Source organism: Ranitomeya imitator, chromosome 1 (assembly GCF_032444005.1).
Source record: "Ranitomeya imitator isolate aRanImi1 chromosome 1, aRanImi1.pri, whole genome shotgun sequence".
NCBI lineage: Eukaryota > Metazoa > Chordata > Amphibia > Anura > Dendrobatidae > Ranitomeya > Ranitomeya imitator.
This window is the reverse complement of record NC_091282.1, coordinates 349,505,483-349,530,578: the sequence shown is the minus strand read 5'-3', so window position 1 is coordinate 349,530,578 and position 25,096 is coordinate 349,505,483. Positions and strand designations below refer to the sequence as shown.

At 45.5% G+C, this 25,096-nt stretch overlaps 1 protein-coding gene across 7 annotated transcripts in view; it reads right to left on the bottom strand.

Moving 5' to 3' along the window:
- The window catches only part of CCDC157 (coiled-coil domain containing 157), a 116,676-nt gene that overhangs the window by 46,793 nt on the left and 44,787 nt on the right, over window positions 1-25,096 (bottom strand). For 6 of the 7 annotated variants that reach the window (XR_011319594.1, XR_011319606.1, XM_069760160.1 and 3 more), the window contains 3 exons: window positions 7,105-7,267; window positions 5,670-6,282; window positions 5,504-5,581 (listed from right to left, as the gene is read on the bottom strand). The exons of the other annotated variant lie outside the window; for it this stretch is intronic. Coding sequence is in view for 4 of the 6 variants with exons in the window: in XM_069760160.1 (XP_069616261.1) it covers window positions 5,504-5,581; window positions 5,670-6,282; window positions 7,105-7,267 (854 nt within the window). In the remaining 2 variants the exon portion in view is untranslated. The remainder of the gene's footprint in view (window positions 1-5,503; window positions 5,582-5,669; window positions 6,283-7,104; window positions 7,268-25,096) is intronic. 7 annotated transcript variants of the gene reach the window in all.

Here is a 25,096-nt window from a genome sequence, read left to right as displayed (position 1 = left end):
AGAATAATGAGCCTCATATATTTCTCCATACAATATTATGGGTACCACATAGTGCTCCCTACAGAATAATGGGCCCCATATAATGCTCCATATATAATGGGCCCAATATAATGTACATATATACCGTATATACTCGAGTATAAGCCGAGATTTTCAGCCCAAATTTTTGGGCTGAAAGTGCCCCTCTCGGCTTATACTCGAGTCAATGTGGGTGGCAGGGTCGGCGGGTGAGGGGGTGAGGGCGCTGAGGTATACTTACCTAGTCCCAGCGATCCTCGCGCTGTCCCTGCCGTCCCACGGGCTTCTGTGCTGCAGCTTCTTCCCCTCTTCAGCGGTCACGTGGGACCGCTCATTAGAGATATGAATAAGCGGCTCCACCTCCCATAGGGGCGGAGCCGCCTATTCATTCCTCTAATCAGCGGTGCCGGTGACCGCTGACAGGAAGAGCTGCGGCACCGAAGACCAGGCAGAGGGACAGCGCGAGGATCGCCAGGACTAGGTAAGTATAGCATATTCACCTGTCCTCGTTCCAGCCGCCGGGCGCCGCTCCATCTTCCCGGCCGGCGCCTCCATCTTCCCGGCGTCTGCGCTCTGACTGTTCAGGCAGAGGGCGCGATGACGCATACAGTGTGCGCGGCGCCCTCTGCCTGATCAGTCAGAGCAGAGACGCCGGGAAGATGGAGGCGCCGGAACGAGACGCCGGGAGCTGCAATCAAGGGAGGTGAGTATGTGGTTTTTTTTTTTTTATTGCAGCAGCGGCGGCAGAGATTTCTATGGGGCACAATGAACGGTGCAGAGCACCGTATATGGCACAGCAATGGGGCACAATGAACGGTGCAAAGCACCGTATATGGCACAGCAATGGGGCACAATGAACGGTGCAGAGCACCGTATATGGCACAGCAATGGGGCACAATGAACGGTGCAGAGCACCGTATATGGGCACAGATATGGGGCACAATGAACGGTGCAGAGCACCGTATATGGCACAGCAATGCGGCACAATGAACGGAGCAGAGCACCGTATATGGGCACAGATATGGGGCACAATGAACGGTGCAGAGCACTGTATATGGCACAGCAATGGGGCACAATGAACGGTGCAGAGCACCGTATATGGCACAGCAATGGGGCACAATGAACGGTGCAGAGCACCGTATATGGCACAGCAATGGGGCACAATGAACGGTGCAGAGCACTGTATATGGCACAGCAATGGGGCACAATGAACGGTGCAGAGCACCGTATATGGCACAGCAATGGGGCACAATGAACGGTGCAGAGCACCGTATATGGCACAGCAATGGGGCACAATGAACGGAGCAGAGCACCGTATATGGGCACAGATATGGGGCACAATGAACGGTGCAGAGCACTGTATATGGCACAGCAATGGGGCACAATGAACAGTGCAGAGCACCGTATATGGCACAGCAATGGGGCACAATGAACGGTGCAGAGCACCGTATATGGCACAGCAATGGGGCACAATGAACGGTGCAGAGCACTGTATATGGCACAGCAATGGGGCACAATGAACGGTGCAGAGCACCGTATATGGCACAGCAATGGGGCACAATGAACGGTGCAGAGCACCGTATATGGCACAGCAATGGGGCACAATGAACGGTGCAGAGCACTGTATATGGCACAGCAATGGGGCACAATGAACGGTGCAGAGCACCGTATATGGCACAGCTATGTGGCACAATGAACGGTGCAGAGCACTATATGGGGCACAGCTATGGGGAAATAATGAACGGTGTAGAGCACTATATGGCACAGCTATGGGGAAATAATGATCTATTTTTATTTTTGAAATTCACCGGTAAATGCTGCATTTCCACCCTAGGCTTATACTCGAGTCAATAAGTTTTCCCAGTTTTTTGTGGCAAAATTAGGGGGGTCGGCTTATACTCGGGTCGGCTTATACTCGAGTATATACGGTGTGTATATATATATATATATATATATATATATATATATATATATAAATATAAATAATGGACCCCATAAGATGCTCCATATATACAGTTGTGCTCCAAAGTTTACATACCCCGGCAGAATTTTTGCTTTCTTGGCCTTTTTTCAGAGAATATGAATGATAACACCAAAACTTATTCTCCACTCATGGTAATTGGTTGGGTGAAGTCATTTATTGTCAAACTACTGTGTTTTCTTTTTTTAAATCATAACAACAACCCAAAACATCCAAATGACCCTTATGAAAAGTTTACATATCCTGGTGATTTCGGCCTGATAACATGCACAGAAGTTGACACAAATGGGTTTGAATGGCTACTAAAGGTAACAGCCTCACCTGTGACCTGTTTGCTTGTAATCAGTGTGTGTGCATAAAGGCGGAGTGAGTTTCTGGGATACAGAAAGACTCTTGCATCTTTCCTCCAGCCACTGACATTTCTGGATTGTGAGTCATAGGGAAAGCAAAAGAATTGTCAACGAATCTATGGGAAAAGGTAGTTGAACTGTATAAAACAAGAAAGGGATACAAAATGACACCCAAGGAATTGATAGTGCCAGTCAGCAGCAGTCAAACTATGATTAACAAATGGAAAATCAGGGGCTCTGTAATAACAAAACCACGGTCAGGTAGACCAACAAAAATGTCGTCCACAACTGCCAGGAAAATTGTTCGGGATGCAAAGAAAAACCCACAAATAACATCAACTGAAATATTGAACTCTCTAAAAACTAGTGGTGTGGTTGTTTCAAGATGCACAATAAGAGGCACTTGAAAAAAAAATGGGCTGCATAGTCAAGTCACCAGAAGAAAGCCATTACTGCACAAATACCACAAAGTACCTACAACAAGTAAAACAGCACAGAGACAAGCCTCAAAACTTCTGGAACAAGGTAATTTGGAATTATGAGACCAAAATTAGACTTTTTAGCCACAACCATAAACGTTACATTTGGAGAGAGATCAACAAGGCCTATGATGAAAGGAACACCAATCCTACTGTAAAGCATGGAGGTGCATCGTTGATGTTTTGTGGATGTGTGAGCTACAAAGGCACAGGAAACTTGGTCAAAGTTGAAGGAAAGATGAATGCAGCAAATACTGGAGGCAAATTTGCACTCATCAGCCCGGAAGCTGTGCATTGGATGTACTTGGACGTTCCAACATGACAATGATCCAAAACACAAGGCCAAGTCGACCTGTCATTGGACACAGCAGAAGAAAGTGAAGGTTCTGGAGTGGCCATCTCAGTCTCCTGACCTCAATATCATTGAGCCACTCTGAGGAGATCTCAAGCGTGCAGTTCATGCTAGACAGTCCAGGAATTTACAGGAACTGGAGGCTTTTTGCCATGAAGAGTGAGCAGCTTTACCATCTGAGAAAATAAAGAACCTCATCCACAACTACCGCAAACGACTTCAAGCTGTCATTGATGTTAGAGGGGGCTATACACGGTATTAAGAAATGGGGTATGTGAACTTTTGATCAGGGTCATTTGGATGTTTTGGGTTGTCATTATGATTTAACAAGAGAAAACAGTAGTTTCACAATAAATGGCTTCACCCAACCACTAACCATGGAGTAGAGAAAAAGTTTTGGCGTTATCATTTATATTTTCTGAAAAAAAGGCCAAGAAAGCAAAAATTCTGCTGTCTATGTAAACTTTTGAGCACAACTGTATAATGGGCCCCATAAGATGCTCCATGTATAATGGGACTCATATGATGCTCCATATTTAATGGACACCAAATGATGCTCCATGTATAATGGGCCCGTTATGATGCTCCAGTATATCATGGGTGGCATATAATGTATAATAAGCTACATATGATGATGGGTGCCTTATAATGCTCCATATATAATGGGTTCCTTATGTGATGCTCAAATGTATGATGGGCCCCATATAATGTTCCATATATAATGGGCCCCATATGATGGTACCAATATATTGCGCCAAACATAAATAAAAAAAAAAAAAGAAATACTCATCTCTCCTCAATGGCCGTTGCTCTACTCCGGACTCCTCAGCGTCAGCGTCTTCCGGCTCTCTGCTCTGTGACTGTTCAGGCAGAGGGCGCACACTAGTCACGTCATCGCGCAGTCAGGAGTTGCGGAAGACGTCGCGGCGGTGAAACGGGGAGAGGTAAGTATTGAAAGTACCGAAGTACCGGTGCCCTTGGTAAATGGCAGTGGGGGGGGGGGCGGGGGGGGGGGCTCACTCGCGATAGCCGGCATTGACACTGGCACTTGCCTGGGTGCTGATGCCGGCCTGGTTGCGGGAACAAAATATTTTGTGTACTCATCCTTTTTTTTTAATAACTGTAATTTTTATTAAGTTTTATACATTTTTAACAATGAAAATAAGCCCAAAATATTCAGATGTTCACAAGCAAAATGGACAAAGAGACTCAATGAGGATCGGGTACATTCAAGTGTAACTGATGGAAACATTTCCCTCTAGTGGCATCTAAACTTATTGCAAACTAAAACCATAAAAGTCTCAAGTTCCAAAGAACCAGATGCTGAGCCACATCGCCAGCAAATATTGGGATACTGGAGGTTCGGTTTATGGAGGAGCTCTGAGGTGTGGTACCAAAACATCAAAATCTTATATTAATTCTCTTTATATAACGTGCATTTAATCATACAGGGGTGTTTCTTTGAAGGGTGCTCCTGAGGAGAGTTTATAACCCCATAGTTGACGGGCCACTTCTACATAACTTCTCAAACTCCGTTGGTTGGAAGACATTCATTGAGCAAAATAGTGAAGACGCTAGGTGTTTAATCTGAATGAATTGGAATAATTCTCCATTGGTTACAGAGAATTTAGATTTAATAAGGTCAAACGAGAGAATTTCCAATGTGTACTAGGAAGTACTAAAGTACTAGGAGGAATGCGTAAGGGTAAGGCTTCCGTTTTGGAGGTGTTTATTACATATCTCCATAAGTGTCCATATTCTTTTAATGTATCCATAAGATTGGGGAGCGTTGGAATCATCCTTTTTAAGATGCAGTGGGGATCAGGTTTCAGACATACAGGCGTGCCGACGCAGATACAGTCACTGCTCACAGCGCTGTCCGTCTGCCCCAGCACTTTGTCTGACAGTCGGCTCTGCAGTGCAACAGTGCAGTAAGGCAAATGGGCACCCTTCTAACGCTATTACCCTGCAGATTGACCCCTATCTCTGCAGGTGAGTAGGGTTATCTGACATGACAGGTTCCCTTTAAGTGTTAAAATGAATATAAAATAATATATTATAATGAGCAAAATGACTTTCAGCACATTGGTTCAGTCCCCCACAACATTCATGGTCTCTCATATAGCCCTCCTGAGAAGATTAATTGCCCACCCTGCTCTGGACCAATATTTTGGTGCAATTTGACATATTTTAGTTCACGTCCCATGTTATAGAAACGTTACCATACCATCTAGTGACGAGTATGATAGAAATACACTGGGTGAGATTTATTAAGGACTCTGTACATACCCCTTATGTAAAATATATTTTAACTCCATCTTACCCAGATCTCGTATGGTAGAGTGCTGAAGTATTAACTCGTCTTTCAGGATGGAGACCCTTTCTTCTAGGACTGCAGACCCTAAATAAAGCATAAATACGTATTAATGCCTCCAACCAGCTAAGATGTCTACATATAGATCAGGATGAAATAGTAAGAGAACACTTACCTTTCCTAAGCTCATCTTTGTCCCTCTCCAGCCGGTCCACCACATCCTGGTTCTGCTGCCCTTTCTCCTGCAGCTTCTTCTCATGGACACTGACCTGTCGCTGCAGCTCTTCTTTCTGTAGCTTTAGCTGGTTCTTGTACTCCGCCATGTTTTGTTGTAGCCGCTGATTCTCTACCTTAGCAGCGTCACACTGATTTCTCAGAGGCTGAATGAGCTGCGTGAGCTCGGACAGATGCTTGCCAATACGGACTAAATCCTTGCCTTCTTCACTGGCCCAATACCGCATTTCTGAAGGAGACAGGATGCCTTCAGGTGGCAAAACTTCTTGAATTTTTATAAGAGAGGATGGCAAGTTCTGACTAGTGCAGACCCCAACAATGGCATCACTGACCTCTTTTAAACTACTCTGGGCAATGGCACAAGCATCGCAAGGAACAAGAGCAGACTCTAATGTCTGAGAGCCAATGGTGCGCGTTTCTTTAGAAACAGAAACATCAGATTCCTGTGGGGTAAAGGAAGGATGGCGGATTTCTGCATGTGTCAGGGCTGACTGAGCCTTCTGTGAAGGAAACCATTCTTTCGGGGTTCTGGGCTCTTTTGGGGTCCTTGGGCTCTGGAGATGAAAGTAACTGTGAATCGGCAGCAGAATTCATATACATGCACAGTTATCAAAAGCTTCCGAAAAACAGCAAATTGATTACAAAATTCAAACAGTATGTATCATATATTATTAACTGGGCTTGGCTTTAGATGGCAGAATACTATATTGTGAGGCAGTGACCGGTGTCACATGTGAGGGTCACTGTATGTTCCCCCCCCAGGATGCGCACAGAGGCGTTTTGAGGCCATGGGAGTACATTGCAGTCACAGGTGTAGCTGTGATTGCAATGCAGAATAAAAGTTAGTATAGGTCTTGGACAAGCTATTTGTCCAGGGCAGATTTAAGAAAACCTGTTGGGCTTCTATTTTTTAAATGGACTACAGGATGGTAGTGGGGCAGTCCGTTTCCTTTGTCACCGGGTTTTCAATGTGGCCGAAGGCCACAGGTTGCTTGTAAAAACCCCTGAAGCTGAGGGTTGGGTTTGTCAGTGTCAGTTTGGGTTTGGCAAATGTGCAGAGCAGTCGGCTCTGCAGAGCTCCACCTGTGTGAAGCAACACAGGCAAGCGGGGCTGAAAGGCCTGGCACCCACAGCGTACACAGTGGTGCGGTCGCCCATGGCAACTGGTCTCGGAGGTGGACTGGAGTGTTTATTGGCTGCAATCTGGAGGACATGTTTCCCGGCTGCGATCCGGAGGATATCGTGTACTGTGTAGTGCTGTGAGTTGGACATTATAGAAACTTTTGTTTTGGAACTTTGCGGGGTCACTGCCTCATCACTGCATAGGGTGCTACTGCTACACTACAATATTCATGAAGGATTGAGGTTTAACTCACTGCTTTTTGATAAGGTGTCCTCAACTTCAGAATGTTGCTCCAATACTTCCGCACTGTCAGTCCTATTGACATTGAAGGTCCAGGATCTCGGGAGGGTGTGAAGCTGCCATCACTTCTTACTAATTCGGTGTACACCTCAAAGCTCTGAAGAAGCAGCAACAATCTGGAGATCGAAACCCAGGGCTATCAATCGAGGTTAGAAGCTAAACATTGTGGCCATAGTAAAATAAAATCTACAGTTACCGTATATCTTGACAGTCGGCACAGAGAACAGCTGACTCCCAGACCGGGGGCGGCAGAATGCATCGGCCAGGGGAGACACTGCGGACCGCCACATTGGGCGGCCCGACTGTACCCCCCTGCCGGCTGCGCCCGGGGCACATGCCCCGGCTGCCCCCCCCCTAGATACGCCACTGTTGGGACACGACCATATGCCATGTTCCACATCTGTTTTGGATGTGCTACATTTGGGGCAACTCATCTGCCTATCAGGGTTCTGTGGAGTTGGCGTTATATTAAAGCTACATATTATTTTGTGCATTATTCCAATTTTGGCTATCCCTCCATTGCTCATTTATGATATGCTCCCTTACCGACTTCCATCCATGTAGTATTTTATGCTCAAGTTCTTCATCTTGTATGTATTTTTCCCATTTGCAAAACACTTTGTCTGCTCCTAATAGTCGTAATATACGGTATCTCTCAACGTCCCATATATCGAGGAGATCAATATTTCCTTAATGTCTTTGGTAACTAAATCTCCCCAAGCCTCTGAGTCAACCTCCTTCCTTACATCTTGTAAGAACTCTAGTACATACTGCCTTAATTGACTATATAGCATCAAATGGAATCCCGGTAGCTCATACTAGGACCTCAGATCCCATCAGCCAACGACCTTCCTGCAAATGTAGTAAATCATCTAATGTCTGTACTCCTTTTCTAGACCATTCTATGAATAGTTTATTTTCCCTTCCCAATTTAAAAGCTAGAAATGCCCAAGGATTCAGGTGTTTTGACACTCTCCATGACATTTTCAGTTTTTTCCTTACTGCTTTCCATGTAGCCAGAGTGTCTTTACAAATAACCGAGTGTTTAATATTTGTGGTATGTACGACAGTGGCGTGTGAAGCAATGCCGTCAAATCCCATGAGCCACAGAATTCCGTTTCTAGTGTGTAATCTGTATAGCGTCCCGTCTTTTTAATCCAATCAACTACATTCCTCATTAAGCACGAGAGATTACACCCTCTAATATTCAGCAACCCTACTCCTCCTCCCTCTTTTGGACGCATTAGCGTTCTTATAACAAGTCTCGCTCTTCTCCCCCTCCAAATGAACTTTGAAAAAGCCTTATTCAATTTGAGAACATCTACGTGTCGGATTAGCATTGGAATAGTCTGCATTGGATATAGTAATCTCGGAAAGCTTGTCATCTTAATCAGATGACAGCGGCCTAGTAGTGAGAGGGGTAAATTCCCCTATCTTTCCAATTCTTTCTCTATTTTGTCTATAATAGGTTTATAATTAAGGTCATATATCTGTTCTGGCGATCTTCCCAAATATTTTATAGATGTTGTCGCTTTCGGGATGCCCATTATATTATTTTCCTGACCACGTGTCACATTATTTCTCATGAACAGAATTTCCCATTTAGTCTTGTTTAATCGAAAGCCCGAGAATTCTCCAAAGTTTTCAATCTCTAATAGTAACATAGGGAGATCTTCTTCTGGATTTCTCATGAACAAAATTATGTCATCTGCAAATACGGCAGTTTTGACCATCTCCTTTCGCACCTGTATCCCTTTGTAAGAGCTATGATCATTTAGATATCTTGACATAGGCTCGATTGCTAGATTCAATAATAAAGGGGATAAAGGGCACCCCTGCCTTGTTCCCTTCTTCAGCTCGAAGGCATAAGAAAGAAACCCCATCGTATACACCTTTGCCTTGGGATTATGGTACAATACCTCCAGAAATTGCCTAAATGGGCCTACTAGATTTATTTAGTCTAGTACTTGACCCAGCCATGGCCAAATGCTTTTTCTGCGTCCAATGTGACCATGGCTGGATCCTCACCCTTTTCCAGATGTTTATTCCTAACCATGTCTAATAATAGCATGGCTATTCTTATATTAGTAATGGCTGACCTTCCCTTTACAAAGCCTGTTTGATGTTTCGATATTAATCTTGGCAGTATTTTAGCCAACCTATCTGCCATAATTTCTGAGAGGAGTTTGACATCTTGATTTATCAATGATATCAGTCTATAACCCAAGGGGTCCTCTAAGTCTTTCCCTCCCTTTGGAAGAAGTTTTATGTAAACCGTATTCATGACTTCTGGCATAGTTTCTCCTTGTAAAATACGGTTATATACTCGAGTATAAGCCGACCCGAGTATAAGCCGACCCCCTAATTTTGGCACAAAAAACTTGGAAGACTTAATGACTTGAGTATAAGCCTAGGGTGAAAAATTTAATTTGAACAAGAAAAAAGATATGCATATCAATGGGATCACCATGAAAAAATATTTACTTTATTAATACACACAGCAAGGTGAGACATATATTTAAAAAACATTTAGAAACCAAAAGGCATACACAGAGCTAGTAGGCTATGTGCAACCCCCCAGACAAATTGAACCAAATACCCACAAGCACCTTACAGCAAGTTTATCTTACGTATATAAAGTGTGTTAACCATAGAAAAAGTACAAAAATACATATATGCACAGAATAATACACATATATCTGCTACCAATTATACTGTATGGGTGTATAAACACCAATAACCCCTAAAAAGATAACAGTTTCGACACCTGCTAAGCACCCCTTAATACCAAATATATCAACAGGAGGAAAGATATACCCTCGACAACATATATAGTAATAAATGCCCGTTCACCATTGGCAATATTTCCACAATTATCGTGCAAATTATATCAAATAGCACAGATCAAATATCAGACCCTCACCCCTGACATGTCTGCCAGGCATTACCATACAGGGATGGAGGTTGCAAGATGGTGAAACGTATCATCAAAGACCAGGGAATTTAGCAAGTACCGCAATCCAAAATCCCAAGATCAGGGAAGGACTAAGCATAAGTGCAGCAGTAGAAGATAAGGTGCCTTTTCGTGGGGGAGAAGAAGCCCCACGCGTATCGACGCTACACGAGCGTCTTCATCAGGGTAATACATAGGGTGAAAAATGCAGCAGCTACCGGTAAATTTCAAAAATAAAAATAGGTACCAATAAAAGTAAAATTAATTGAGACATCAGTAGGTTGTGTTTTTGAATATCCATATCGAATCAGGAGCCCCATATAATGCTCCATACAGTTCATGATGGGCCCAATAAAATGCTCCATACAAAATACGCCACATATAATGCTCCATATAGTTTATGATGGGCCCCATAAGATGCTCCATACAGTTCATGATGGGCCCCATAAGATGCTCCATATTGAAATATGCCCCATATAATGCTGCACAAAGGTTTATAATGGCCTCATAAGATGCTCCATAGACACATATGCCCCGTAAAATGCTCTACAAATCTTGATTATGGCCCCATAAGATACTCCATAGAGATATTTGCCCCATATAATGCTGCACATGGCCCCATACAGATATTTGCCCCATATAATGCTGCACATGGCCCCATAAGATGCTCCATAGAGATATTTGCTCCCATATAGTGCTGCACATGGCCCCATAAGATGCTCCATACAGACATTTGCCCCATATGCTGTTGCTGCGATAAAAAAACAAAAAAGGCATTTGCTATATTCACCGGTCTGCGTTCCACCGACGGCTGCCGCTGTGTCTTCTGCACTGACATTCAGACAGAGAGCGGCACGCACACTAATCGTGTCACAGCGTCCTCTGACCTGACCGTCAATGCAGAGAACGGGGAAGACGCAGCGGCAGCCGTCGGTGGAACGGGGAACAGGTGAATCACGCACTGCGTTATACTCACCTGCTCCTGGCGCGATGCAGTCCCTGGTTCTCCGGCACCTTCTTCCTGTATTGAGAAGTCACATGGTACTGCTCATTACAGTAATGAATATGCGGCTCCACCCCTATGGGAGTCCATATTCATTACTTTTTTTTAAACTCAAATAGATTTTTATTAAGAATAACATTGCATTTTACATATTATAGTCTTGCTTTCAATACAAAATTTTCCCAGTATCCAGCCCCCAACATTCCCAACTTATCCCTCCCCATCCCAATAAGACAGCTCACCTCTTTTAATAACACGACCATCAATGATACTTAATGGATTTTATCCAATTTAGGACCGCATACGCCATATCTCGCTCTCACCGAGTCAGGCCCTTGACTCTCCCATCCCCTTTACCTAACCTCTATCCCATTTCTAGCCACGAGGACCACAGTTTATCGAACATTTCTAATTTCCCTCTTTTCTTATAAATCCCTTATTCCAATGTCAGACCCTGCTTCACATATTGAAGGAATTCTCTTCTAGTGGGCGGTTCATCCTTGATCCAATTTTGTGCTATTACCTTTCGGGTCATATACAACAATCTGGCAATTGCTATCTTCAGGGTGTTATCTACTCCAATCTCATCTACATACCCCAGTAAAGGTACCTTCACACATAACGATATCGTTAACGATATCGTTGCTTTTGGTGACGTTGCAACGATATCGTTAAGGAAATCGCTATGTGTGACAGCGACCAACGATCAGGCCCCTGCTGGGAGATCGTTGGTCGCTGAACAAAGTCCAGAACTTTATTTCGTCGCTGGATCTCCCGTGGACATCGCTGGATCGGCGTGTGTGACACCGATCCAGCGATGTCTTCACTGGTAACCAGGGTAAACATCGGGTAACTAAGCGCAGGGCCGCGCTTAGTAACCCCGATGTTTACCCTGGTTACCATCCTAAAAGTAAAAAAAACAAACAGTACATACTTACCTACCGCTGTCTGTCCCCGGCGCTGTGCTCTGCACTCCTCCTGTACTGGCTGTGAGCGTCGGTCAGCCGGAAAGCAGAGCGGTGACGTCACCGCTCTGCTTTCCGGCCGCTGTACTCACAGCCAATACAGGAGGAGTGCAGAGCAGCTGAGCGCCGGGGACAGACAGCGTTAGGTAAGTATGTACTGTTTGTTTTTTTTACTTTTAGGATGGTAACCAGGGTAAACATCGGGTTACTAAGCGCGGCCCTGCGCTTAGTTACCCGATGTTTACCCTGGTTACCGGCATCGTTGGTCGCTGGAGAGCGGTCTGTGTGACAGCTCTCCAGCGACCAAACAGCGACGCTGCAGCGATCCGGATCGTTGTCGGTATCACTGCAGCGTCGCTTAATGTGAAGGGGCCTTAAGCACACCATCGGATCCCTTGGCACCGTGCATCTATACGCTCCTTCCACACGACTCAAAACCACCAACCAAAAAGCAGCCAGTCTCGGACACATCCACATCATATGAAATATTCCAGCATTTGTAGTCTTACACCTCGGGCACTCAGAATCAGCACGCAAACCTGCTGTATACAATACTTCTGGAGATTTGTAGACTCTGTGTATTATATAGAACTGTGACAGCCTATACGGTTCACTTAGTGACAGCCGTGGAACCCACTCCAGCACCGACTCCCAAGTTTCATTCTCGTAGACCCTTCACCACACACATATTCCAACACTATATCTCCTTGGATTCTAATACATTCATCCCTGTTTTGAGCTCCAAATGCGTGTCTCATGTGCACATACTGATATTCCCCCGAGGGCCTGATACCAAACTCCACCTGCAATTGGGAAAAGGATTTCAGCTCTCGCTGCTCAATTATCTGATACACGTAGTGGATTCCCTTGGCCTGCCACTCTGGTAATACCCCCAATGCCACAAACTCCAGTAAATTATTATTATGCCATAACGGGCAGAACCTGGTCAGACCCGTAACCCCACAAATTTGTTTCAATCTACCCCACAGCTTACAAATCAAAAACATAGTTGGATACAATTTCCCCAATGCCCTTAGGGAACCATCTTCCACACACTGTATTACTGGACTTCTGTTCGTCACCTTTTCCATTAAATGCTATAGCGCACTGGACGACACCGCATGCGCCCAGCCCTTTAAATGCTGAATCTGGGCTGCAAGAAAATATACTTCAGGGTTGGGCAGAGCCAAGTCACCATCTTCCTTGGGTCGCTGAAGCGTCTCCAGTCTGATACGTGGATATTGTCTCCCCCATACCAGACTCCTGAACAGGGAATAATCTGCCTAAATTTCCCGCGCATTGTGAAGAACATATAATATTTTTGGCATCAAAATCATTTTAATGAGATTAAACCTGCCCACCACAGATAACTGGAACTTAATCCAAGCATCCACCTTTGCCTTAAGAACACCTAAAACCGGAGTCAGATTCCTATGTAGGAAGTCCGTAACTGGCACAGAGATCCATATCCCCAAATATTTACCGTATATACTCAAGTATAAGCCGACCCGAGTATAAGCCAAGCCCCCTAATTTTGCCACAAAAAACTGGGAAAACTTATTGACTCGAGTATAAGCCTAGGGTGGAAATGTAACATAGTAACATAGTAACATAGTTAGTAAGGCCGAAAAAAGACATTTGTCCATCCAGTTCAGCCTATATTCCATCATAATAAATACCCAGATCTACGTCCTTCTACAGAACCTAATAATTGTATGATACAATATTGTTCTGCTCCAGGAAGACATCCAGGCCTCTCTTGAACCCCTCGACTGAGTTCGCCATCACCACCTCCTCAGGCAAGCAATTCCAGATTCTCACTGCCCTAACAGTAAAGAATCCTCTTCTATGTTGGTGGAAAAACCTTCTCTCCTCCAGACGCAAAGAATGCCCCCTTGTGCCCGTCACCTTCCTTGGTATAAACAGATCCTCAGCGAGATATTTGTATTGTCCCCTTATATACTTATACATGGTTATTAGATCGCCCCTCAGTCGTCTTTTTTCTAGACTAAATAATCCTAATTTCGCTAATCTATCTGGGTATTGTAGTTCTCCCATCCCCTTTATTAATTTTGTTGCCCTCCTTTGTACTCTCTCTAGTTCCATTATATCCTTCCTGAGCACCGGTGCCCAAAACTGGACACAGTACTCCATGTGCGGTCTAACTAGGGATTTGTACAGAGGCAGTATAATGCTCTCATCATGTGTATCCAGACCTCTTTTAATGCACCCCATGATCCTGTTTGCCTTGGCAGCTGCTGCCTGGCACTGGCTGCTCCAGGTAAGTTTATCATTAACTAGGATCCCCAAGTCCTTCTCCCTGTCAGATTTACCCAGTGGTTTCCCGTTCAGTGTGTAATGGTGATATTGATTCCCTCTTCCCATGTGTATAACCTTACATTTATCATTGTTAAACCTCATCTGCCACCTTTCAGCCCAAGTTTCCAACTTATCCAGATCCATCTGTAGCAGAATACTATCTTCTCTTGTATTAACTGCTTTACATAGTTTTGTATCATCTGCAAATATCGATATTTTACTGTGTAAACCTTCTACCAGATCATTAATGAATATGTTGAAGAGAACAGGTCTGTTGTGAATTCTGTGGTCACAAGTGGTATTGCAGTCTCTGGGCGTCCTCCCTCAGGTGTTTTGGTGAGCTCGTTGGCTGCCTTGCTATTTAGCTCCACCTGAGTCTGTCTTCCTTGCTCCTTGTCAATGTTCCAGTGTTGGATCTGAGCTACTGCATCTTTCCTTGGGCCTGCTGCTCTGCTAGATAAGTGCTTCTAGTTTGTTTTCTGTTTTTTCTGTCCAGCTTGTTATTATCTTTTGCTGGAAGCTCTGAGAAGCAAAGGGGTGCACCGCCGTGCTGTTAGTTCGGCACGGTGGGTCTTTTTTGCCCCTTTGCGTGGTTTTCGTTTTAGGGTTTTTTGTAGACTGCATAGTTCTCTTTGCTATCCTCGCTCTGTCTAGAATATCGGGCCTCACTTTGCTGAATCTATTTCATTCCTACGTTTGTCTTTTCATCTTGCTAACAGTCATTATATGTGGGGGCTGCCTATTCCTTTGGGGTATTTCTCTGAGGTAAGTCAGGCTTGTATTTCTATCTTCAGGCTAGTCAGCTCCTCAGGCAGTGCCGAGTTGCATAGGTAGTGATAGGCGCAATCCACTGCTGCTTCCAGTTGTGTGAGGACAGTTCAGGTACTGCAGTCTACAGAGATTCCAAGTCTCAGAGCTCGTCCTATTGTTTTGGGTTTTTGCCAGATCTCTGTATGTGCGCTGATTACTGCACGCTGTGTTGCCTGATTGCCAGCCATAACAGTACAAGGAGCCAATTCAATGATTTCCAATAGAGGGAAAAAAGAAATCCTGACATCATTTTTTTTTCTTAGCTCTGTCTTCAGTCTTTTTTTTCCCCTAGACATTAGAGTGCTTCAGGACACAGCTGTGGACATGGATATTCAGGCTCTGTGCTCCTCAATGGATAATCTCGTTGTAAATGTACAAAAGATTCAAGATACTATTGATCAGAAATCGATGCTAGAACCAAGAATTCCGATTCCTGATTTGTTTTTTGGTGACAGAACTAAGTTCCTGAGCTTCAGAAATAATTGTAAGCTATTTTTGGCCTTGAAACCTCATTCTTCTGGTAATCCTATTCAACAGGTTTTGATTATTATTTCTTTTTTGCGCGGCGACCCACAGGACTGGGCGTTTTCTCTTGCACCAGGAGATTCTGCATTGAGTAATATTGATGCATTTTTCCAGGCGCTGGGATTGCTTTACGATGAGCCTAATTCAGTGGATCAAGCTGAGAAAAATCTGCTGGCTTTATGCCAGGGTCAGGATGATGTAGAACTATATTGTCAGAAATTTAGAAAATGGTCAGTACTCACTCTGTGGAATGAATCTGCACTAGCGGCTTTGTTCAGAAAGGGTCTCTCTGAAGCTCTTAAGGATGTAATGGTGGGATTTCCTATGCCTGCTGGTTTGAATGAGTCTATGTCCTTGGCCATTCAGATCGGTCGTCGCTTGCGCGAGCGTAAATCTGTGCACCATCTGGCGGTATTGTCTGAGAGTAAGCCTGAGCCTATGCAGTGCAACAGGACTATGACTAAAGTAGAACGGCACGAACACAGACGTCTGAACAGACTGTGTTTCTATTGTGGTGATTCTACTCATGCTATTTCTAATTGTCCTAAACGCACTAGGCGGTTCGATAGCTCTGCCGTTATTGGTACTGTACAGTCCAAATTCCTTTTGTCCATTACCTTAATGTGCTCTTTGTCATCATATTCTGTCATGGCGTTTGTGGATTCAGGCGCTGCCCTGAATCTGATGGATTTGGATTATGCTAAACGTTGTGGATTTTTCTTGGAGCCTTTGCGGTGTCCTATTCCGTTGAGAGGAATTGATGCTACACCTCTGGCCAAGAATAAGCCTCAGTACTGGGCCCAGCTGACCATGTGCATGGCTCCTGCACATCAGGAAGTTATTCGCTTTTTGGTACTGCATAATTTGCATGATGTGGTCGTGTTGGGGTTGCCATGGCTACAAACCCATAATCCAGTATTGGATTGGAACTCTATGTCGGTAACCAGCTGGGGTTGTCAGGGAGTACATGGTGATGTTCCATTTTTGTCTATTTCGTCATCCATTCCTTCTGACATCCCAGAGTTCTTGTCGGACTTTCAGGATGTATTTGAAGAGTCCAAGTCTAATGCCCTTCCTCCGCATAGGAATTGTGATTGTGCTATCGATTTGATTCCTGGTAGTAAATTCCCTAAGGGTCGTTTATTTAATTTGTCCGTACCTGAACACACCGCTATGCGCAGTTATGTGAAGGAGTCCCTGGAGAAGGGACATATTCGCCCATCGTCGTCACCATTGGGAGCAGGGTTCTTTTTTGTAGCCAAGAAGGATGGTTCGCTAAGACCGTGTATTGATTACCGCCTTCTTAATAAGATCACTGTTAAGTTTCAGTATCCCTTGCCATTGATTTCTGACTTGTTTGCTCGGATTAAGGGGGCTAGTTGGTTTACTAAGATTGATCTTCGTGGTGCGTATAATCTGGTGAGAATCAGGCAGGGAGATGAATGGAAAACGGCATTTAATACGCCCGAGGGTCATTTTGAGTATCTGGTGATGCCGTTCGGACTTGCCAATGCTCCATCTGTTTTTCAGTCTTTTATGCATGACATTTTTCGTGAGTATCTGGATAAATTCTTGATTGTTTACTTGGATGACATTTTGATCTTCTCAGATGATTGGGAGTCTCATGTAAAGCAAGTCAGAATGGTTTTCCAGGTACTGCGTGCTAATTCCTTGTTTGTGAAGGGATCAAAGTGTCTCTTCGGTGTGCAGAAAGTTTCATTTTTGGGGTTCATCTTTTCCCCTTCTACTATCGAGATGGATCCGGTTAAGGTTCAGGCCATCCAGGATTGGACTCAGCCGACATCTCTAAAAAGTTTGCAGAAATTCCTGGGCTTTGCTAATTTTTATCGTCGCTTCATCTGTAATTTTTCTAGCATTGCCAGACCATTGACCGATTTGACCAAGAAGGGTGCTGATTTGGTTAATTGGTCTTCTGCTGCCGTGGAAGCTTTTCAGGAGTTGAAGCGTCGTTTTTGCTGTGCCCCTGTGTTGTGTCAACCTGATGTTTCTCTTCCGTTCCAGGTCGAGGTTGATGCTTCTGAGATTGGTGCAGGGGCGGTTTTGTCACAGAGAGGTTCTGGTTGCTCAGTGTTCAAACCATGTGCTTTCTTTTCCAGGAAATTTTCTGCTGCTGAGCGTAATTATGATGTGGGCAACCGAGAGTTGCTGGCCATGAAGTGGGCATTCGAGGAGTGGCGTCATTGGCTTGAGGGTGCTAAGCATCGCGTGGTGGTTTTGACTGATCATAAGAACCTTACTTATCTTGAGTCTGCCAAGCGCTTGAATCCTAGACAGGCCCGTTGGTCGTTATTTTTTGCTCGTTTTGATTTTGTGATTTCATACCTTCCGGGCTCTAAAAATGTGAAGGCGGATGCTCTGTCTAGGAGTTTTGTGCCCGACTCTCCGGGGTTATCTGAGCCGGCGAGTATCCTCAAGGAAGGAGTCATTGTGTCTGCCATCTCCCCTGATTTGCGGAGAGTGTTGCAGAAATTTCAGGCTAATAAACCTGATCGTTGTCCGGCCGAGAAGCTGTTCGTCCCTGATAGGTGGACTAGTAAAGTTATCTCTGAACTTCATTGTTCGGTGCTGGCCGGTCATCCAGGAATCTTTGGTACCAGGGAGTTGGTTGCTAGATCCTTTTGGTGGCCGTCTCTGTCGCGGGATGTGCGTGCTTTTGTGCAGTCCTGTGGAATTTGTGCTAGGGCTAAGCCCTGCTGTTCACGTGCCAGTGGGTTGCTTTTGCCCTTGCCGGTCCCGAAGAGGCCTTGGACACATATTTCGATGGATTTCATTTCTGACCTTCCCGTTTCTCAAAAGATGTCTGTCATTTGGGTGGTCTGTGATCGCTTTTCTAAAATGGTCCATCTGGTGCCCTTGGTTAAATTGCCTTCCTCCTCTGATTTGGTGCCTTTGTTCTTCCAGCATGTGGTTCGTTTACATGGCATTCCTGAGAATATTGTTTCTGACAGAGGTTCCCAGTTTGTCTCAAGGTTCTGGCGAGCCTTTTGTGGTAGGATGGGCATTGACCTATCTTTTTCCTCGGCCTTCCATCCTCAGACTAATGGCCAGACCGAACGAACCAATCAGACCTTGGAAACATATCTGAGATGTTTTGTTTCCGCTGACCAGGATGATTGGGTGTCATTTTTGCCGTTGGCTGAGTTCGCCCTTAATAATCGGGCCAGCTCGGCTACCTTGGTCTCTCCATTTTTCTGCAATTCTGGGTTCCATCCTCGTTTCTCTTCAGGACAGGTTGAGTCTTCGGACTGTCCTGGTGTGGATTATGTGGTGGACAGGTTGCAGCAGATCTGGACTCAGGTAGTGGACAATTTGACCTTGTCCCAGGAGAAGGCTCAGCTTTTCGCTAATCGCAGACGCCGTGTGGGACCCCGACTTCGTGTTGGGGATCTGGTTTGGTTATCTTCTCGTCATATACCTATGAAGGTTTCCTCTCCTAAATTTAAACCTCGTTTTATTGGTCCGTATAGGATTTCTGAGATTCTCAATCCGGTGTCTTTTCGTCTGACCCTCCCAGACTCCTTTTCCATACATAATGTATTCCATAGGTCGTTGTTGAGGAGATACGTGGCACCTATGGTTCCATCTGTGGAGCCTCCTGCCCCTGTTTTGGTGGAGGGGGAATTGGAGTATATTGTGGAGAAGATTTTGGATTCTCGTGTCTCTAGACGGAAACTCCAGTATCTGGTCAAATGGAAGGGTTATGCTCAGGAAGATAATTCCTGGGTTTTTGCCTCTGATGTCCATGCCCCAGATCTTGTTCGTGCCTTTCATGTGGCTCATCCTGGTCGGCCTGGGGGTTCTGGTGAGGGTTCGGTGACCCCTCCTCAAGGGGGGGGTACTGTTGTGAATTCTGTGGTCACAAGTGGTATTGCAGTCTCTGGGCGTCCTCCCTCAGGTGTTTTGGTGAGCTCGTTGGCTGCCTTGCTATTTAGCTCCACCTGAGTCTGTCTTCCTTGCTCCTTGTCAATGTTCCAGTGTTGGATCTGAGCTACTGCATCTTTCCTTGGGCCTGCTGCTCTGCTAGATAAGTGCTTCCAGTTTGTTTTCTGTTTTTTCTGTCCAGCTTGTTATTATCTTTTGCTGGAAGCTCTGAGAAGCAAAGGGGTGCACCGCCGTGCTGTTAGTTCGGCACGGTGGGTCTTTTTTGCCCCTTTGCGTGGTTTTCGTTTTAGGGTTTTTTGTAGACTGCATAGTTCTCTTTGCTATCCTCGCTCTGTCTAGAATATCGGGCCTCACTTTGCTGAATCTATTTCATTCCTACGTTTGTCTTTTCATCTTGCTAACAGTCATTATATGTGGGGGCTGCCTATTCCTTTGGGGTATTTCTCTGAGGTAAGTCAGGCTTGTATTTCTATCTTCAGGCTAGTCAGCTCCTCAGGCAGTGCCGAGTTGCATAGGTAGTGATAGGCGCAATCCACTGCTGCTTCCAGTTGTGTGAGGACAGTTCAGGTACTGCAGTCTACAGAGATTCCACGTCTCAGAGCTCGTCCTATTGTTTTGGGTTTTTGCCAGATCTCTGTATGTGCGCTGATTACTGCACGCTGTGTTGCCTGATTGCCAGCCATAACACAGGTCCCAATACTGACCCCTGCGGTACCCCACTGGTCACAGCGACCCAGTTAGAGACTATACCATTTATAACCACCCTCTGCTTTCTATCACTAAGCCAGTTACTAACCCATTTACACACATTTTCCCCCAGACCAAGCATTCTCATTTTGTGTACCAACCTCTTGTGCGGCACGGTATCAAACGCTTTGGAAAAATCGAGATATACCACGTCCAATGACTCACCGTGGTCCAGTCTATAGCTTACCTCTTCATAAAAACTGATTAGATTGGTTTGACAGGAGCGATTTCTCATAAACCCATGCTGATATGGAGTTAAACAGTTATTCTCATTGAGATAATCCAGAATAACATCCCTCAGAAACCCTTCAAATATTTTACCAACAATAGAGGTTAGACTTACTGGCCTATAATTTCCAGGTTCACTTTTAGAGCCCTTTTTGAATATTGGCACCACATTTGCTATGCGCCAGTCCTGCGGAACAGACCCTGTCGCTATAGAGTCACTAAAAATAAGAAATAATGGTTTATCTATTACATTACTTAGTTCTCTTAGTACTCGTGGGTGTATGCCATCCGGACCCGGAGATTTATCTATTTTAATCTTATTTAGCCGGTTTCGCACCTCTTCTTGGGTTAGATTGGTGACCCTTAATATAGGGTTTTCATTGTTTCTTGGGATTTCACCTAGCATTTCATTTTCCACCGTGAATACCGTGGAGAAGAAGGTGTTTAATATGTTAGCTTTTTCCTCGTCATCTACAACCATTCTTTCCTCACTATTTTTTAAGGGGCCTACATTTTCAGTTTTTATTCTTTTACTATTGATATAGTTGAAGAACAGTTTGGGATTAGTTTTACTCTCCTTAGCAATGTGCTTCTCTGTTTCCTTTTTGGCAGCTTTAATTAGTTTTTTAGATAAAGTATTTTTCTCCCTATAGTTTTTTAGAGCTTCAATGGTGCCATCCTGCTTTAGTAGTGCAAATGCTTTCTTTTTACTGTTAATTGCCTGTCTTACTTCTTTGTTTAGCCACATTGGGTTTTTCCTATTTCTAGTCCTTTTATTCCCACAAGGTATAAACCGCTTACACTGCGAAATGCAGCAGCTACCGGTGAATTTCAATAATAAAAATAGATCATTATTTCCCCATAGCTGTGCCATATAGTGCTCTGCGCCGTTCATTATTGCCCTATAGCTCTCCCCATATAGTGCTCTGCGCCGTTCATTATTGCCCTATAGCTGTGCCCCATATAGTGCTCTGCACCGTTCATTATTGCCCTATAGCTGTGCCCCATATAGTGCTCTGCACCGTTCATTATTGCCCTATAGCTCTGCCCCATATAGTGCTCTTGCACCGTTCATATTGCCCCATAGAAAGCTCTGCCCCATATAGTGCTCTTGCACCGTTCATATTGCCCCATAGAAAGCTCTGCCCCATATAGTGCTCTTGCACCGTTCATATTGCCCCATAGAAAGCTCTGCCCCATAAAGTGCTCTTGCACCGTTCATATTGCCCCATAGAAAGCTCTGCCCCATATAGTGCTCTTGCACCGTTCATATTGCCCCATAGAAAGCTCTGCCCCATATAGTGCTCTTGCACCGTTCATATTGCCCCATAGAAAGCTCTGCCCCATATAGTGCTCTTGCACCGTTCATATTGCCCCATAGAAAGCTCTGCCCCATATAGTGCTCTTGCACCGTTCATATTGCCCCATAGAAAGCTCTGCCCCATATAGTGCTCTTGCACCGTTCATATTGCCCCATAGAAAGCTCTGCCCCATATAGTGCTCTTGCACCGTTCATATTGCCCCATAGAAAGCTCTGCCCCATATAGTGCTCTTGCACCGTTCATATTGCCCCATAGAAAGCTCTGCCCCATATAGTGCTCTTGCACCGTTCATATTGCCCCATAGAAAGCTCTGCCCCATATAGTGCTCTTGCACCGTTCATATTGCCCCATAGAAAGCTCTGCCCCATATAGTGCTCTTGCAACGTTCATATTGCCCCATAGAAAGCTCTGCCCCATATAGTGTTCTTGCACCGTTCATATTGCCCCATAGAAAGCTCTGCCCCATATAGTGCTCTTGCACCGTTCATATTGCCCCATAGAAAGCTCTGCCCCATAAAGTGCTCTTGCACCGTTCATATTGCCCCATAGAAAGCTCTGCCCCATATAGTGCTCTTGCACCGTTCATATTGCCCCATAGAAAGCTCTGCCCCATATAGTGCTCTTGCACCGTTCATATTGCCCCATAGAAAGCTCTGCCCCATATAGTGCTCTTGCACCGTTCATATTGCCCCATAGAAAGCTCTGTCCCATATAGTGATCTTGCACCGTTCATATTGCCCCATAGAAAGCTCTGCCCCATATAGTGCTCTTGCACCGTTCATTATTGCCCTATAGCTGTGCCCCATATAGTGCTCTTGCACTGTTCATATTGCCCCATAGAAAGCTCTGCCCCATATAGTGCTCTTGCACTGTTCATATTGCCCCATAGAAAGCTCTGCCCCATATAGTGCTCTTGCACCGTTCATATTGCCCCATAGAAAGCTCTGCCCCATATAGTGCTCTTGCACCGTTCATATTGCCCCGTAGAAAGCTCTGCCATTGTCGCTGCTGCTGCAGTAAAAAAAAAAAAAAACCACATACTCACCTCTCTTGCTTGCAGCTCCCGGCGTCTCGTTCCGGCGTCCGGTCCCGGCGTCTCCGCTCTGACTGATCAGGCAGAGGGCGCCGCGCACACTATATGCGTCATCGCGCCCTCTGACCTGAACAGTCAGAGCGCAGAGACGCCGGGAAGATGGAGCGGCGCCCGGCGGCTGGATCGTGGACAGGTGAATATTACATACTTACCTGGTCCTGGCGTCCGGCTCCTTCCCCCGGACAGCTGGTCTTCGGTGCCGCAGCTCTTCCTCTTTCAGCGGTCACCGTTACCGCTGATTAGAGAAATGAATAGGCGGCTCCACCCCTATGGGAGGTGGAGCCGCCTATTCATTTCTCTAATGAGCGGTCCCATGTGACCGCTGATAGAGGAAGAGCTGCAGCACCGAAGACCGTGGGACGGCAGGGGGAGCGCCAGGATCGCTGGGACTAGGTAAGTATGCCTCAGCGCCCTCACCCCCCCACCCGCCGACCCCACCGCCGACCGTGACTCGAGTATAAGCCGAGAGGGGCACTTTCAGCCCAAAAATTTGGGCTGAAAATCTCGGCTTATACTCGAGTATATACGGTAAATTGATTTACCACCTTAAGTCGCCCATCCTCCAGAAGCTCACTCCCATCCTCCCCCACGTCATCCACTTTAAACAGAATTGACTTCAATTTATCGTCAGTCCCGACAAAGAGCCAAATATTTCAATAAGCCCAATGGCACCCCCCAAGGAAGCGGCCAAGTCAGCCAGAAACAGTAGAATATTGTCCACGTATAGCGCTACCTTCTCTTCAATTATACCATATTTAAACCCAGACACCTCATCAGACTGTCGAATTTTGGCGGCCAATGGTTCCGCAGCCAGAGCAAACAAAAGAGGAGAGAGCGGACACCCCTGTCTTGTCCCTCTAGCTAGTTTTATAGAATGAGATAACTCCCCATTCACTCTGACTCTAGCCACCGGCTGTGAGTACAGCAGCCGAATCCAGGACACAAACTGCGAGCCAAACCCCATGCACTGCAGCACCTGCCAGAGATATCCCCATTCCACACTGTCAAATGCCTTATGGGCATCTAAGGATGCGATAACTCTCTGGCCACAGTTGTCGGACCTAAGCTACAAATTCATAAACAGCCTCCGCAGGTTGACCGCTGTAGATCTGTCAGGCTTAAAGCCAGACTGATCTGAGTGCACCAGGTTAGAGATGACACTTGTCAAACGAGTCGCTAACACCTTGGCCAGAAGCTTGACATCCATAGTGAGCAAAGAAATTGGCCGATATGATTCAGGTTGCCCCAAATCTTTATCCTCCTTTGGAATTACCCCTATTATGGCTTCTCTCATGGAGGCTGGCAGATACCCTCTACACTTAGCCTCATCTAGAACCGACTTTAATCTGGGAACTAACACCTTCCCCATATTTTTATAAATTTCAGGGGGTAACCCATCCACTCCAGGCGCCTTCCCATTAGCCAAAGACTGTAATGCCCGACCCAGTTCCTCTTCCGTGATAGGAGCCTCCAAACCTTCTCTGTCTGCATCACTCAGCCTCGGCAGCCTCAGTCCCTCCAGGAAAGCCACTGGGTCTCCCGCCGACGCATCCACCCGAGAGGAATATAGGCCCACGTAAAAGTCCGCGAAGACTTTCAAAATCTCAGAGGTTTCGGAGACTCTAGTCCCACTCCCAGAAACCAGCAAATGGACAAACCAAGTACTCCTCTGGGCAGAAGCCACCAGCGACAGCATGTGACCAACAGTTTCACCCTCCTGATAATAAGTCGGCCTCTGAAATTCCCGCTTTCTTTCAGCCTTTCCCAACAGAATTTTCTCCATATGATATTGAGCTGCTTTTAATCTGTTCCCAGCCTCAGGAGTTCCCATTATTACCATCTCATCTTCCGCTGCCCTCAGCTCATCAATCGCTGCCTTCTCAACCTCCCTCGTCTTCCGCTTACATCTACTAATATCTCTAAACAACAGCCCTCTTAAGTACGCCTTCATGGCTTCCCATACAGTAAAGGTACCGTTACACTAAGCGACGCTGCAGCGATACCGACAACGATCCGGATCGCTGCAGCGTCACTGTTTGGTCGCTGGAGAGCTGTCACACAGACAGCTCTCCAGCGA